Raw genomic sequence first — 17,761 nt, forward strand, 5'->3', positions numbered from 1 at the left:
CCGCACAGACCGAGCCAAATTCTGCTATACCCTCGCTGTTGATTCAATCTGCGAGTCTTTTCAGTCTGTTATAATTACCGCTGTATGAAATGTTTAGCTCTTTATTGGCCATAATAATGGCCCATTACTGCTGATGTGTTGTTAAACTGGGCTTGATAACTTCCTCTTATTCAAAGCTGACGTTCCGAGTTATTCTGTAAAAAAAGCAAATGCGCAGCAATCTGCGTGCTTCAGGGCTTAGAAATGAGTGCGTAAACTTATTTTGTTTGATTAGAAATTATGATTCGGCAAAATCAAACATGATCTGGCAGACAGAATTTTCATTTCCAAACAGCTCATCCAACTTTAAGCCTCCCAAGTGCAATTCAGTTCAGTAATTGAGCTTACATAGCGTCAGGTCTCGCGTATGGGGAAAATTTTTCTGACCGGAAGTACAGTGCGCTTGCAAACCATGTCGATACGGCATAGATATATATTTTTTTCCTTTGATGCCTCATTTTAAAAATTTATTTGAAATTTTCTTTTATCGGTGGCACCCGCTATATCATGTCTTTTATTTCCATAATTTTTCATAAGTGTTGTCAGAAAAATGTTTGGATTATTATTTTCCGGGAAGATCGATTGCTCTAATAGAAAAGTTTCAATCGTGTGGCTTGAATTTAGTCGTGCAGTTTTAAGTTGGAAAGTTTGGGCTTCTATGATCTTCAAATATTTGGGTTTGAAATTAATAATATGTATCATTCCATATAACTTAGTGCATTCAATAATTTCTATCAATTGCGTATCATACTTTTATATTAATTGAATCATATAGATATTACTTCATGGCAGTTAAAGTTCATAACATCTGTTAATGATTTTGTCGTGATATCACAATCCATGTAATTTGTATAAATCTTTCTTTATTTCTTTCCAGGATATTTTTCTCAGACACCGTAGAAAAAATGCAACTAATCCAGCTTAATTTTGTGTCGTATTTATCGAATCCAAAATTTTTGGCTGCACTATTTTCGTAACATTTCTCAATTTCCTTATTTTCAATCAGTAAATTTATTTAAACTTTTCATAAAGTCACCTATAAATTATTATTGTTAACTTGTCATATTATAGAAGTTTTTAAAGATTTTCTAAGAGCTGAACCAACCGAATACCAGGAAAGACGGAATCCCCCTAGAAGTCCGTCATCAAGTCATCAGTCTCAGAGACCACGTCAATTCCTCCCCTATTTGTTTACCGGTAAAAGTCAAGGGAGTTCGTTCCCCATGGTTGAAACCTCAAGAACTTCGCGAGTGTTGGTGGTGTCGCCCGCTGAGGGGACCGCCAAAAAACTCCCCAAGAGCAAACAATGCCCCAAGAAATTCTCCTCACTGTTGTGCGCGTTCCGGAGCTGTTTCTGTGGCTGCTGCTGCTGCGCGTCTTCAGCAGAGGGAGATGGCCAGCAAGGGGCCATGAGTGCCTTCAGTAGAGGTGAGCTCTGTGGCAATCTAAGTTTCTTTTGTGTTATCGGGTAAAATTTTTTATTCCATTGACTTCCTTGTGTTCTTGGGTTAAATTTTTCATTCCATTGACTTCCTTGTGTTCTCGGGTTAAATTTTTCGTTCCATTGACTTCATGCTCGCTTTTGGTCTGTTTTCTTGCTCACGTTTACAACCGAACTGCGTTCATTCGTACATGCTGCGCATTTTTTTGAGGAGAATCTTGTTGAGTTTCTTACAGATGCCCGCTCAATTACACGAAGCTATCGCAAGTAGTTCAATCGAAATGGAGAAAATGTCCATATTGATCGATTTGGCGTCCCGAAGACAGACGCGCACAGATGCTGCCACAACTTCCAGGACGCTAGTTCACTAGAAACTTCTTGCCATGGCCAACTTGGTTTGTTTCACGGGCTGTTCGAGGGCTCGTGGATGTAGGACAAACAGAGACGGATTATCTCGCCACTTCAAACGGCGTTAAGCGCACTGAATCCTCACATTTTTTAGTGTGGGATTTATTATAAATGTGGACTCTCGAAACTGTGAAGACTTCGAGGAATGACGAGCGTTTGATCACGGCAGGTGTCCGATGACACGAATCATTCCTGCATTATTTGTTCCTTAAACAATCACCTCATTTTTTTCTTGTAGATTATTCTTCCGCTATTTTTTAAACGAGAACCATTCCTCCTGTAATTTATGTCAATTATTTTTTATTTTAATAATTATAATTATATAATTTAAGTATAATTTGAATAATTATTGACTATAAATGAATTATTTTCTCCCTTAAATTATTTCCCTTCATTTTCTGCATTATCTGATTTTTTTCCTTATGCTACACGATTTATGAAATCTATAATCGGATTTATATATTTTGCATATTTTAATTTCATCAACTGTTTCACTGTTGTTTGCGCTTGAGTTTCAATTTAGAGACAAAACTGATTACTTTTTAATATCTTCTCTATTTATTTATTTTTTTTGTGTTTACGTGAACAAATAGCAAGTTTGTGTTCACTTCTACACTCAGAGTTAAACTTTGCTCCAATGTGAGGCCTCTTTTGCCCGGTATGCCCTGGAAAAAGTAAGGCATGTACTGTAAGCGCTACAAGGAGAAAGTGTCGCTATTTAGACTGTATGACCCATACATTTTCTCTTCAGTGCACACGTCGCAAGTCAAGTTTTTTTTAGTGGTGCTATAACCCTACTTGTACGTCATTTGCATCACGACGTTTTTGAGAGCACTTCTATAATCTGGCTGATATGTCGTGCTGATGTATCCCCTTGCTGATGTATCACCTTTGCTGATGTAAGTTTTTTTTTGTTGCTGTTTTTGGATTTTTGGTTTTACGACATTAATCCTCAATGTTGAGTTTTTTTTTATATTTTTTGTTGCGGTTTTTGTTGCTTTTAGTTGTGGTGCTAATTGCGTTTCGTTAATTTTTAAATTCTTCATTTTATATTTTCTTTGATTATTATTACGGTTTAAGTTTCTTCATGGGATGGTTTTTACTGATTTATATTACGGGCAGAATTTTTTATTTTTAATTTGGTTTAATGGTTCATTTTATGGTTTTAATTATTTTCATTTCGGTTTAGTAGCATCATTTCAAAGGTTTTTCCTACTATTCTACATGGTTTTGTTTACTTTATTTTAAGGTTTTATTACTTTTCGTTTTGATTTTAATTACTTCAGTTTATAGTCTTACTACTTTGCATAACGTTTCGAGTTGCTTTATGACGTGGCTTTTAGCGCTTTTAACTTTTGATTACGGTTTCACTTGCTTCATATTATGGTTTAGCTGCTTTATATTACGGATTTGGAGCTCCATTTTATGGTTTTTAATACTTCTCATTACGATTTTAGCAGCTTCATTTTCTTTCTTTTAATGCTTTTTATTACGGTTTTTGTACCTTCATTTTATGTTTTTTCTGCTTTTCATTACGATTTTAATTACTTCATATTTTGGGCAAACAACGCAAAAAAAATACTTTTTAATTACGGTTTTAACTGTTTCGTTTTGAATTCTAAAATTTTTTTCGTTGCCGTTTTAGTAGCTTCATGTTATGAGTTTCATAACTGATTTTAATAACTGTTTTATTTTCTTTATGTTATGGGTTATGCTGCTTTTGATTACGATTTTATTTCAGGCTCGCTCTCCAACTCCATGTCAACGGTGCCATAGAATTTGCTTACTTGATCAAGCCGGGGGAATTTTAAAAGCTTCCCGAAGATTCTGAATAGAAATAGCCTTACGCAGTTGCCAATAGTGATTAAGAGTGTGTCTAACTGAACGGCAAACTTTCGGAGCGGCTATTCGGGAGTTCATTTCTGAGATGCATCAGTTTCTATTCTCCGAGTTCTTTTTTGGCTGCACTGTTCCCGGCAATGGTAATTAAAAGGATTAAAAAATATAACTCAGTACTCACTGTATTGAGTGACAGAGAGCGCATTTTCTCGCCGACGAAAACGTGAAGTCACGGACGGACAGACGGACGGACGGACATGGCGAGCACAATAGTGCATTTTTTCCATAAATGAGAAAATGCGCTAAAAAGACCGTGGTCGGCTAGCGCCAGTATGCTCTGGCCGACCGCTGGCCATCTCTTTCCACTCACGTTCTGGCTACAGACTGAAATCACTTGTTGGCAACTGCTGAGTAATTTTAATATCGTGCTATATTTGATACTTGGTACAACTATTTTATTCGTAGTATGAGGCATGTGATCACTTTTTTTGCTATGATCTTTCGTTTCTCAGCCTGATCTTGGAAAAAATCTTTTAAATGTTTATTATTATTTTAATGTCAAGTTTTATGGATAGTTAACTTCACTATTTTATTTCTAATTTCTTTAAAATCATTATCTTTGACATATTATTAAATTTTCTCATTAAACCAAATCTAACAGCTTTATCGACTTCGATTTAATTAAAGTTGATCAACTATCACAAGCAATCTCGATGATTAAGGCGAATCCTTTAACTAAAAACAACCTATAGAAAAGCAAAAGACCCAATTACGATATTTAATTGAAAAAAATCAAGTACATAAAGGGGAGTCACCGACATTGAAAATTATTAACAAAAATTGAAGTCAATTTTCATATATTTATTGCCTAATTAATCAGAAATAGACATTAATGATGCATACTGTCAATCTTAACATTTTTAGCAATGAATACTGTACAAAAAATAGCGTAATTTATCGTTGGCCCAGTGAGGCCGTACAGCGGATCCGACGTCTCACGAGGCTGCGTGCGCGATGCACGCACACAGCCCGCATCGCTGATGAAAGCCGTCGCCCGCATCCGCTCAGATCGCCGTTGTAGCTTGGATAAAGCGTGTTATTTGTCTTGACAATCATGCAGGCTCGTTTTTCTTGCAATGTGTAGGTCGGGCATGGGTTGTGTGGTGTAGGCAGAGGAGGTTGTCCTTTGTATGTGCTAAACACGACCGTTGTTTGGCCGGCGAGAAGCGCTACTCCAGAGGCGTCTCTCTGAAGAGCTCCTATATAAGGTCTCATGAGGGGATGCGAGAGTTGCCTAATGAAGTTAGTTGCATAGATTTTACCCTCAATGATAAATCCTGTCAAAACACCAACGCTTCTCCAGTAACAGGATAAACGAGAAATTGATGTCCCGGCACATCGTGATACCTCCCGATACATAACTGCTTGTAACCTACGTTGGTCTGCAATGTATTATTTTAGATTATGATCTCTTACATACCTATCAAATTAGTGAGTATATTAATTTATTCTCTAACTCTTTGTGTGATGAGGAAAAAAAAGTTAAGAGATCGTAAGTTCATCAGCCAATCATTGACGGCCTTTCAAGCAAAATCCATCAATCATAGACAAGAAAATAGAGCGTAAGGACTTACGTTAACTTAGCGAGTTTTGAAAGTATGGCCCAGGCTGGTGAGAAGCGCTACTCCAGAGGCGTCCCTCTGAAGAGCTCTAGGTCACATGAGGGGATGTGAGAGTTGCCTAATGAAGTTAGTTGCATAGATTTTACCCACAATGATAAATCCTGTCACAACACCAACGCTTCTCCAGTAGCAGGATGAGCGGGAAGCTGATGTCCCCACACATCGTTATAGAATAGAATAGAAGTGTCGGCATTGAAGAAATAGGCCCATACCTCCCGATACATAACTGCTTTTAACCTCCGTTGTTCTGAAATGTATAATTTTATATTACGATCTTTTACATACAAAGCAAATTAGTGAGTACCGGTACATTAATTTATTCTCTAACTCTTTGTGTGATGAGGTTTGCAAAATAGTTATATTAAGTCGAAAACATAATTAGGTTTAGGGATATAGAACAGTTGGTCATATTATTCTAAAAATCTGTGCTTTTTAAAAATCTATCCAAAATATTGACCGAAATCTATCCAAGATATTGACCGAAATCTATCCAATATATTAACCGAAATCTATACAAGATATTGACCGAAATCTTTCAATAATAAAATTTAGTGGCCTACCTGGTTCTATGATGAACAGTTTCAGTATTTCTGACTCAAATCAATTCATTTTCAGGAGCACTATTTCAATTTAATCCTATGTGCAAGACATTTTCGAGTTTCAATATATTTTTCTTCTTATGCCGGGCACAATACATTAGCTGATCGTGAAAAATAATAAGTTTCTCTAATTCACATGTAATTAAGCTTCTAAACTGGTGTGCGAAATTTGCGAGAGCAACAGTTGATTAATATTACAATTTGCATGCGACGAGAATACGAGTATATTTGCATGCTCGTAATACAATAAATTGATAAAAATTTCAATTTGTTTTAGCATGAGAGTACGGCAAATCTTATCCACTTACATAAATTCCTTGTGAGCTCCTTGAAAGCGGCCAATACGTAGGAGCGACTCGGCGATAATTAAAATCTTTTCTCATCAAAGAAACGCGTTCGCCCATTAGTGCTCGCTGGGAACATGTGTGTCTTCTGTGAGCCGTCTGCCTCACTTAGAACATTTCTAAAGAGATGTTCCTGAGCGTTTTACTCTTTATTTGGCAGTCCTAGAGGAGGTCTCTTCTCTATGATCCTAGCTTGCAGAACTCACTATTGTACCAGCTTCAAGTTTGTGATCATGCTAGTTTTAATTTTGGTTAATATTGGAAGTTCCCGAAAATATTCAAACTAACGCTCGAGCATATTGTGATGATGTCGGGTTCAGTTGATAGATGAAAAGTTTATATATTTATTCAAGAATCCCAACAGTTTAGAATCGCGATCATCACTAGACTATTAAATTACAGAGAGACTACATTGAGGAGAGGGACTTCGCTCTATCCTGCCGAGACAAATAAATGACACAAATAAATACACGTCGAAATGAACAATACAGAAAGATAATTCAATAATCCAAAATACAATAATTCACAGACACTTATTGAAGAGCACTAATCCATATTCACTCGTACCTGAGAATAGCGTTCTGCAGCCTATAATAGCTCAGTCAGCCTCGTAGGGACACCAGAGACAAAGTGCTCTAACTTGACTGGCTAGGCCTTACAACAGGTACTACTCCGCGCAGTAGTGCGGATAACCTTCTTACACATATGATTATTTTTTATAATCAGCCGCAAGTTTTTTCTTTCTAGTAGGAGTATTTATGAATTCTTCTTATTCATTTGTACAGTTTATGCTGATAAACTTTCGCAAAGCTCTACGCTGGATAGTATACTTCTCTGTTCAATGTTCACAGCGTTGCTCCTGCGAAATTCTGCGCTGAACATTATTAGACTTTTCACGAATTTGACAACCTCCCCAACTGCTGCATTATATTTATGTCATCAAGCTAATCCAATTTTTTATATTATTTTCCTAGCGTCATGCGTGAATCTTCGTTCTCGCGACGCGTGCGAGTCTTGTCCGCGTGCAAGAAATGCCAATTTAAAATCTAAATCCTCTTTTTTCCATTATTTTAATCAAATGTCTTCGGCAACCGTCAAGTATGGATAGATAAATGATGTTTGATCTCTAAATAACTACGTGTACTAAAACAGTCATTTTTTATGATAAAGAGCTTATATTCTTGTGTAAAAATTTCCTTTTCTTGAGGTATCGATCTCCTCGAGAAAACAAATGCGAGGTTATTGAGAAGTTGACCTGCAAAATACAAGCTTTACCTTTAGGACGCCATATCTTAGCACTGAAGTCAGCTCGGCAATTTACATGGCGTATCTTTACTGTAATTTCCAGGCACCAAACCTAAATATCAATGATGGCTCGTGAATTAAAATTTAACATGGGCTTATTTATTTTTTTTTATTCCTGATAAAAATGTTCGAATGCTGATTCCTTGTTTTAAAGACTCACGTACAAATAACACAATATTTAGGGGCTATTATAACATTATACAATGGCCTTTAAATAGTTTTAGCGACTCCAATAATGTAGTAAACAGTTTCGGTATAAGTATTGCATGGCGTGTAATTCGACGTAATTAAGTGGGCCCATTAGTAAGTGTTGTTTGGTACCCCAAATTCAGAAAAATTCATCTATTGAAGTGATTTTCATATTACCGATTCATTGATTCAGTTATTTCTGATTTTAAATGTTATATCTGGATGTTATTTTTAGTTTCCAGGTCAACAAACTAACAAGCGGCTCAATTCGCCATTACGCAAGACCAAAAGCAATGACAAAGAAAAATCTAAGGAGTTTTACAAAATAATTTTTATGCGTGCCCTCAGGAATTTAATTTCATGATTTCTTATCATGACAAGAAACTTAATACTTAAGCATTATAGTAAACGCGATACTCATTTGATGTCGAAGGCATCTGCTCAGGGTCATCGGGATCGTTGAGCTAAGCTCTTATAATTTACGGAGCAACTTCTCTGTTTCCGTTGATCTCCTAAACAATTAAAAATCATGAGCACATTGTTGGCAGAGTATCCAATAATTTTCTATTTGTCTTCTCTTATTCAAATGAAAGTTTTCTGTGGCATTTAATCAAGTATTTTGAGCTACTAATGATGTTCCTTTGATTGTTTCATTAGGGGGCGGTAAACTGAACGTTTACATTGAAATCCTGAAAAATTTCTCTAGTTTGTGGGCCTCTGGGAAAAGTTCAATGGTAGTTATAAAATTTTTATATGGAATTTCAGTAATTGCATTCGTTAGTTTAAAATTAATTAAAGCTATGAGCTCTGAAGCTCGCCGGGGAAATATTTCTGGGATTTGAAATATATAGCGGATAGACAGTTCATTACCAGATTTTTGCAGCCGATGTGCTCTAATATACTCGCTTCACATTTGAAAATAACAATTTTCGTTATTACCCGCGCTGTGCAGACGAACATATAAAAATATCAGTTTCTGATTTGTTTACGTTTTGAGAACTTGAATTTGCTTCCAGCTTTCACGTTTTCGCAACTTTTTAAGCAGTCCGTTATAGATCTCATGTAATTAGCTATAGGACGTAGATATTATGAACCACTGTTAATAATATTAAAGTATATACTATCTATCTATTAACTATCTTATTAATATGTGAATTATAAGTTGAATTTTAGTTCGAATTAGTTGGTTATTCACTAGGTTTTTTTTCTTGAATTCTTACTGCATTTATTTTTAGACCCCTTCTTTTTGATCAAAAGGCAATTTTGTGTAGCTATTATTTCTGATAATCCAGCAAACGTCAAACTAAGCCAACAAGAAAGCTGATTATTTGCCTTCCAAAAGAAAACTTGTTCCTTCATGCCAAAAAACTTTGTATAGAAACATCATGGTATTATCTCAAGTCCATCCGATTTTCGACTCAAAATTCAAAACAAATTTGCGACAGTTGTCCTCACCCGTCGTATACATGAAGCGCTTAAATGTTAGAACAGACCGCTTCGATATCATAAAGCGATACAAGCGTTATTGCCAACAGCAACACTAAGCGCTTCTGCCTTTTAAGCAGCAGGTTACTTTACTCTTTTTTTCATCAAGAGATAGTATAAATAATATTTTAATATTTTGAAGAGGCAAAGGAAGGCAATTTTTTTACAGCGAGGACACATAAATAATGAAGTAAGCTTTTTTAATTTACGCTAAACGTAAGGTCTTTTGCAGCGAAAAAATAACAAACCATCTAGCACTCCTTAATGGAGCTCTATTAGCTAAAACTACGACTAGCAGCGCCGTGAAATTGAGAATTAGCGCACGTTCCGTTTTTACTTCATCTTCCTGAAGCAACCAGATTAAAGCTTATTCGATGGTAATAACTTAAAACAACTTTAAGTTGACCTAATGCTTAACTTTTTGTTGAGCTTTCGATCCCTGATGGAGAAAATCAGTAGATATTCGGGGTACGTGGTTCAAAAATTTACGTTTAATATGGGAACACTGGTAAGCTTGAAGGGATCGGCGAGTGCGTGCATTTATCTGACATTTTTATCGCATTTTCTCATTTATGGAAAAAATGCAATAATGTGTTCGCCATGTCCGTCTGTATGTCTATCTGTCTGTCCATCTGTCCGTCCGTCTGTCCGTGACCTCAAGTTTTCGTCGACGAGAAAATGCGCTCTCTGTCACTCACTGCAATGAGTACCGAGTTATATTTTTTATTTTGTTACCGCTTGTCACGTGTGCTTCTAACATTGTTTCCTGAAACGTTATAAAAATATTGGGATATTATCGTCCTATAAAATATGATTCGTTCTGAGTTTCTTTCTTTTTCGGGAAATTTATTATCGAATTTCTTCGGGAAAATAGTACAAATATCTTGTGTGCATGGTGTCGCGTGCAGTTAATAGCTGAATTGTAAATTGGGCTGTCCAGATCTTAATCACGGATATTGCATAATCCGGAGCCTCTTGAGAGTCACTTGGTTAAGTCGAGCAAACAGGATGCAGGTTGCCGTATATTGCCGGCGTGGCAACACGTGGCTGGTGAATTGCTTAATTTGTCTGTCTCTTGCTAATCTCAAACTCTGCAATACTCTACTTATCATTTTGTTTGCGATTATGTGAGGAAATAAAGCTCATTTCATTCCCGGAATCACAGTTTGCCTCCACATGATACCAATGAAATAATTTTAACTTAAGCTATTTAACCATTGACAGTAATTTACAACACGTTCCATTCCATTCATTTGGTTTAAATTTGTAACCATTAATTTCCTTAGGCACGATTTTTTTCGCCGCTGCGTCCGCCTCGTTACTTTGATGGCCATAGTTTCGCCCTGTCTACATTTAGTTAACATCACATTGTGCGATCGTAATCTGTTTGAAAACCGGCCTAGTCCAATCCGGCCTTGGCTCCCACTTAGCATTTCATTTGAATGTCGAACCGCCTGTTTTCTGTCAATTGGAGGATTTCTATGCCATGCCATTCCAATCCCTTTGATCTTAGAAAGTTTCTCATCGATTAATATCTACAGAAAAAAAAATCACCTTTGACTTCATATCTCGTTATATCTCCAATAAACTCATAATAATTACCACCTGCGCATCGGATCTGTTTATTACCATTCATGGAAAATATCGAAAGTGATCGGCCTTTAACGTCACAGCCTCACTGATCCTGAACGCGTTTCGTTAGATGCATTTCTCTCTTTCTTTTCTAAATGCATTTAATTTCTGCATTTATTTCGCGGCACTCCGGCTGCTGAAGTTTTATTTTAGAATTTTTTCTACTTCTATCGAGGAATGAATTTTGTTTCTGTCCAAAACATAAAATTTTCTCAACAATTATTGTATAAACTGTTGTATGAGTTTTATTCCATAATTTTAAAGATGACTCTATTTTCTTAGTTTTCTCATTATATAAAGTGCCCTCGAAGTTCTGTTTATAATAGACGTTGAGATAATCTCTTCATAGAATAATAATAATAATAATGATGAAGATCATAGATATCCCAACTCGTGTATAGTTTATTTTAGTTTCACAAGTATTTACATATGTGACATGAAGCCATTATGATCGAATAATAACATCCCCAAACGTTTATCTGAACAGTTTTGTTCTACTGTAAAGAATGACAATAATGGTTGGGCTGTGATTCACAAACCCTGTTGTTAGATGGCTCATGAATATTAATTGAGAAAGAATATTGATGCCCTCATCTCTTCATCAGTATGACAAGCGGCCGCTGTGTGTTATTTCTATGTGCAAGTCTTCATCCTGCGCCATCCAATGAATATTGAAAAGCCGCTGCAATTATGAGAGCTTTGCATAGCTCAGCCTCCCCTCCATGCAGGCAACAGCTTCATTCATTATTAAATTGTCTATTTTGACATCCTGTACCTGTGACAACAAGTGATTATTAAATTGTCTATTTTGGGTTTTGACATTCTGTACCTATGACAAGTGATGGATGCTTAAGGTACTTTTTTAATATCATTTCCTATCCGGTACCATAGCTTTGCTGTTAATATGTCAGACAAGTCGATACTCACAAGGTGCAGCACATCATTCCGCCATGCACAACATAAAACCGCACGAAACACTCAGAAAAATAAAATAGAAATTTTAAACAGCTTTAGCAATTTTTGCGGGTCATCCAGACATAATTTCACGTGGTAAACGAGAGTATCAATGTCACGTACGCTCATAGTTCGTGCAGTATAGGCAAGTCAAACATCGCATTTTAAATTACAATCAACTCGTGCAACAGCTAACGCTTAAAATGTATTGTTTACAGGTTTGACTCTTATAATGATTCTTCCGGTTACTTAGAAAACATAAATTCCTATTGCAACCTTCAATTTGAACGCAAGATCATATCAAATATTTCGCAATCGAATATTGCTTGCAGAGCAGCCTAAATTTCAATTCTAATCTCTAATGAAAGTTTTAAGAGGTAATTTAATTGTCATTGGGTAATCTTTGTCAAATCATTAAATATGATTTGATTTGTGCGCATCGCTTAAAAGAATTGCAGCTACATAATTTAAAAATTGCTTGAAACGTGTTAGAATTTGTATCAAAACTGTGTGCCAATCGTTGTAAATTGCTTTAGTGAGATCGAATCGTTTTGAGTCATTGTTGGAGCATCGAAGTGTGCTGTTTTGGAGTTACGAAACTAAGCTCCTACGTAGCATCTGCTGATGAAGCAATTTACTACGTCTTGGGCTTGAGATTTGCTGTTGTGAGACATCAATGCATGTTCTATATCTGTTGACCAATTCTTTCGTCATGGATAATTCTTGCTAAAACAATTATCATTTCAGTTAGCTATCCTAAAATACTCGTGCCATTATGCTAAAAGTACATTTGCTTCAGAATATTTTTCGACAAAAAAAGTTATTTCCCTTTCGAAGCAAGGTTTTTCCCGAAGATTTCTTTCAAATCGTTCCTCTGTGGACAGATAAACTTTAACGAGCTTCACTCGTTTTAGGATTTACGAGGGATTCGTTTCCCCTACTCGACATGATCGAGAGCCAATTACTCTCGTTCAAGGTCCCGCTGCTCAATGTGAGTGACAGCAAACTCCGATTTCGGAGCCTGAGTAGGTAAAGTCTGCTTTTATATTCGCATTGCGTCGCAACTCATTTGAAGGTTTTATTTGTTGAACGCGCAAGGAGAGTGCACCCAACAATTTATTGTTCTACTTCAATACGATATGTGGCGTTGTAATAAAATTATTCATCTGACATTAGAGTTATCAACGAAATCCTATTAATTGTTAACATCCAACGTTCGCGTTTTTCTCTGGTTTGTTCACATTATTTGTTTATTGGCAAATTTTATCGGTATCAGCAACATGCTCTGTGCCTTGTTCTCGTGTTTTTTACTTTTTCACGTTTGTTCGGTATTCGAGCAGCGTTGTCTGATGGAGACTTGTTTGTGCTGTTTTTTCCGTGAAAGCAGTCCGCGGACTTTCAATCCAGGGAACGGATTTGAAAATTGCACTTGTGTAAGCGTGCACCGAATATTCCAATTAACTTCGAATACAAGTCACCATTCATGCATTTACTTTTGCTGTCAGTAAATTCAAACATTTTCAATATACATGAAGCTTGCTTGTTTAAATTTTTTTGTACTTTTTTCGTGGATTTTGTTGCTCAGCTGGCTTCAAATATCGATCTTTTGGTACTAATTTAGCCTTAAACGTGACGTGAATTATTGATAGTAGCGGCACTCTGTCGCAAGTTAAATGTGCGTTTTTTACGGATCTCCTTTGCTGGCCGTGGAAGACATTGATCTTCTAGGACGTGCTTTCTACTTCGCAATATACCCTGTAACGCCGACGCCTATAAATGCAACCACATAATCAAAATGCTCTTCACATCCCGGCCAATCGTTACTTGAAGCGATTGCGTGGTCCCGCTGAGATAGTAAATTGTTCATGTTCATCCTTCATGTTCTGAGACAAGAAGGATAAAGAATATCTCTCGATGAGTCTACTTTTAATTTATCCGTAAGAATTGTTTTGTAAGGAGGTATTTCTTACATGGCTGCTGCGAAAGTAATCATTAAGATTCTTTGAGCAGATTGACTGATAAAATGTATGTAATTGAAAGCGACTAACTTTTAAACATTGCTTACTTCGAAAATTAAAGCCTTTCATTTACGAATTACTAATTTTCTCCACGATTAATGGATAGATTTTAGTCGAAATAATTTGACGATCAAGCGCTTATTTCATCTGTTATGTTCAAGCTCTGAAGTTTTTTCGACAACTTCTCTCGAGCTATCAGCCTGATCAAATTCATCTCAGCTCTGACCATCCTGTGCGCTATAGCTGCACAATACGAGCTCGGGAGGACATTTTGCACCCTATGATTTTTTTATTTTGCAGAATCCAAATAATAGTTATTTGCAGTATCCAAATAACTGACTTTTGGTTGCGTTTCCATATGAATTACACAGAGATCATTTTACTCATTATTAGTATAAATAATAATTATTTTTTCGGATCGGCACAGCACTTTGAATAATCGATTTTTTATAAATAATGGAATGTTAGAAACTCTATTCTCACTCAGAGAAATTCACTGTACGACAATGCAAAACGATTCACTATTTCAAGAGGGCTATGGGAATTACGGCGGGGATCCCACTCGTTGCACTGCAAATGTTAGCCGACTTCTGACTGTTGATATATTTATTTCACATGGCGTAAGACTGATCGTGTTGTTGCACCTAACACCGGCATTTAGCAGCTGGGGTGTCGCCACGTATTCATCGCACGTTTCATAGAATGCTTAGAAATAGTTTGAAATTTGACTATGCTATTTAATTAACTGATTTTACATCGAATTTTCTGCCATTTTACGTACTATTTAATATTTAATTTAATTTCTATTTAATATTTACATATATCTTTAATTTCGCGAGCAGCGGTACAAATGAACAGAATCTGCTCACCCACGAATGAGTGATTGAATGAGTGATCATTGCCGGCATAAATTCGATTTCTACAAGCGATGGCAGGAAATTATCATAAATCTATAAAACTAAATGTTTATTGTTGAAAAATCAGGACCAGATCTCAGTTGAGCAGCTCTCTTCGTCGAAAAAATTATGAGAGTTGGCCTCTATATATATTTTTTTTCAAAGGCGTGTGTAAAATTCTTGTTCTACCCGAGTTGGTGATAATTAGCCTGAAGTTTCGAGCGAAAAAAAAAACGATTTGTTTACAAATGAAGTTGAATTACCAATCATAATGTTTCGCAAGAATCTCCGAAATTTGTTTTCCTATTTTTACATATTGAATCTATATAGGTACATCAATTAATTGTATTGAATTGCTCGGTCGGTCTGTGTGATGAATGTTCTTTAGAGGTTTGCTCTCAATTGCTTTTTGTATATTTTTCTTTAACCTTGTTCATTACAAGTTTCAAATATTTTTGTTATCACTCTTACACGAGGATTCGTAGCTGTTATTGATATTAAAATAAGAATGATATTTTACTATTATCGGAAGCTTTGCTTTGCTTACTCTACCTTGACTTTACTTTAAACTGGATAAATATTTTTCTGTCATTGAAGTTTTACTCATTCTCGCTACTCTCCATTTTTTTCTTTTTCTTATTAATTGGCTCGATTTAAACACGATCGAAGAATAAACAAAACAAATACTGAAATGTGCTGGTATTCTTCTGTTTTCAAGTGATACCGAGTTGCTTTCTTCTAGAAACCTTGGTTACAAAAGTGAACTGTGTCAGATAAATAATTTTTTCTATGATATTGCGGCACAAAACGTGATGCAAGAAGTTGTGCCATGTGATGTCAATGGCATAACAAATAGCACAGCCAAGAAAGGTTCAACTGGACCAGAATCGCCGTTTTCAAGAATCTTTTGAAAACAGCGTGTGTGGTGTGATTCCTCCTCCATTATAATACTAAAAAAAACTAATCTATGTTTTGATTAGTAATTCTTAAACAATTTAATTTTAGTCTGATATTGTTTGAAAGTTGTAGGAATATATTTAAAAAAGTATAAAGTTTAATTTCCAAGGTACCGTAGTTTCTTAATATCGAGTTTGAAGTAGGACTAGGATCATTTTGGTCGATCGCCTCTTTGAGCGCTTCCATGCGTGATTGATCTCAAATTTGTGGACATTACATTATTACTAATTAAGAACTCGAATTTGCCTGCTAAAAGGCTGACGCTTGCTGCATGCTTAAAAAAAATTCGGTAACACAGTTAAATTCTTGCAAAATAGTCTGTTTTATCTCGATTGTTGATACTTGCCTTTGACGCTCAATTCATGATCGCCTCCTAATTTTTCACCAGTACGATACCAGCTCTGCCACGCATTGATGCTGCTAAGCTCTGCTGTTCGAACAATTCTTCACTTCAACGATATTTAATGCTAAGTTAATGAACCATTTACATCAGTAACAATAGCAAATATTTCGGGTGTCAAATGAAAACGATTTACTACATGAAAGTAAACTGGGCAGGGTGGCCCAGTGGTTAAAGTTCAGAATACCAAGATTGTCGCAGAGAGGCGCGGGTTCGATCCCAGCTCTGTGCGCCAGTTTCTGGTCAGAATCGGCAAGGAGGCCGGGCGGTTAAGCACAGTAAAATTGTAGCAGTGCGTTGCGAGTTCGAGACCGCAAAATGCTGTGAATGTTCTGCGATGTTAAGAATCGGCGACAGGCCTACGGCCTAATAACGCTGAAACCGCTATTATTATTATTATAATATCATTATTATAAGTGACGTCTGTCGTAGTATTTATCAGAAACTTCATCGAGAGGCAGATCCATGAACCCATTAGCGGAATTACATCATGAAGAATTTCGTTGTTTCAACCAATGATTTTTTTTATATAAAATCACCAGGGAATTGCGGTAGAAATATTTCTATCGTAAAATCATAAAATATTCTCTATGATGGTATGATTTTTATAAAACCTTAACGGTAGCAAGCGCATTTTCGTAATATTCTCGAAATTCTTTATTTTCATGATCTCAATAACAAAAATAATCAAGATCACCACGGACCGCGTGCTCAGTAATCTAATTTAAACTTTCTACTGTTATTGTCGATTTGAGTTTCTATTCACGAGCTTCACAATCTGAAAGTAACTTAATAAATGAAGCTCTTGTTTGTGACGCTGTTCATTTTCTGTTTTGATCTAAACTGTAACCCTTGTATCGCGTTGGAAACGACGATTTTACTCAAATTTCGATCCTAAAACTTACAAAAGGCGATTTTTTTTTTGTTTCCAGCTGCTTATTTGAATCCGCACCTTTTCCGCGTTTGACCTCAGATTATCTTACTGTCATTTTTCGGTTTGTATCTGATTGAAATTCATATATAAATTTTATCGGAATTTTCCAGTGGTGTTTTAAAATTTAGCCCAGTATAAATACAGTCTGAGGTAATTTACTAATAAATGTCCTCTTTCGACAGAATAAGAACTTATAAGGGATCCCTATTCATACCTTCATTTGCTAGAGGTCAGCAATTAACTAGTCGTACAGTATCATTTAAATTAGATATTTCCCTATTACTAGTTGTTTAATCTAAATTTTTTAAAAGCTTGCTTCCAGTATTTCAATTTTAAATTTCTTAAATTCTTTAGCAACCCACACCATTTCCTGTTTATTTTAACTCATTTTCCGCCTTTAAAAATTTTTCCCTCCAACTAATCTACAATGTAAATTTTACGTTTTCTGTCATAACGATATCTTCATACACTTTGTCTATTTCCTCAGAGTTTTTCCAATGACTTTAACGCACTTGTGTGTGCAGCGAGCGGCAGCTGCAACCGAGGGCTGGTAGGCCTCATGGAGGAGCTCACCAGCTGTGGCCGGCCTCAGAAAGTTCCTCCGGCGCCCGACAAAAACCTTCCCATCACTGCACCAGC

At 36.1% G+C, this 17,761-nt stretch overlaps 1 protein-coding gene across 1 annotated transcript; it reads left to right on the forward strand.

Annotated features, from left to right (window-relative positions):
• Positions 1-915: 915 nt before the first annotated feature.
• LOC108668224 lies at positions 916-17,753 on the forward strand (the record flags this gene model as incomplete). Its single annotated transcript, XM_018155395.1, has 2 exons — positions 916-1,467; positions 17,647-17,753. Coding segments are annotated over exons 1-2 (312 nt in total), but the record flags the coding sequence as incomplete, so codon positions are not given.
• Between the last annotated feature and the right edge of the window lie 8 nt (positions 17,754-17,761).

Source organism: Hyalella azteca, unplaced genomic scaffold, assembly GCF_000764305.2.
Source record: "Hyalella azteca isolate HAZT.00-mixed unplaced genomic scaffold, Hazt_2.0.2 contig5794, whole genome shotgun sequence".
NCBI lineage: Eukaryota > Metazoa > Arthropoda > Malacostraca > Amphipoda > Hyalellidae > Hyalella > Hyalella azteca.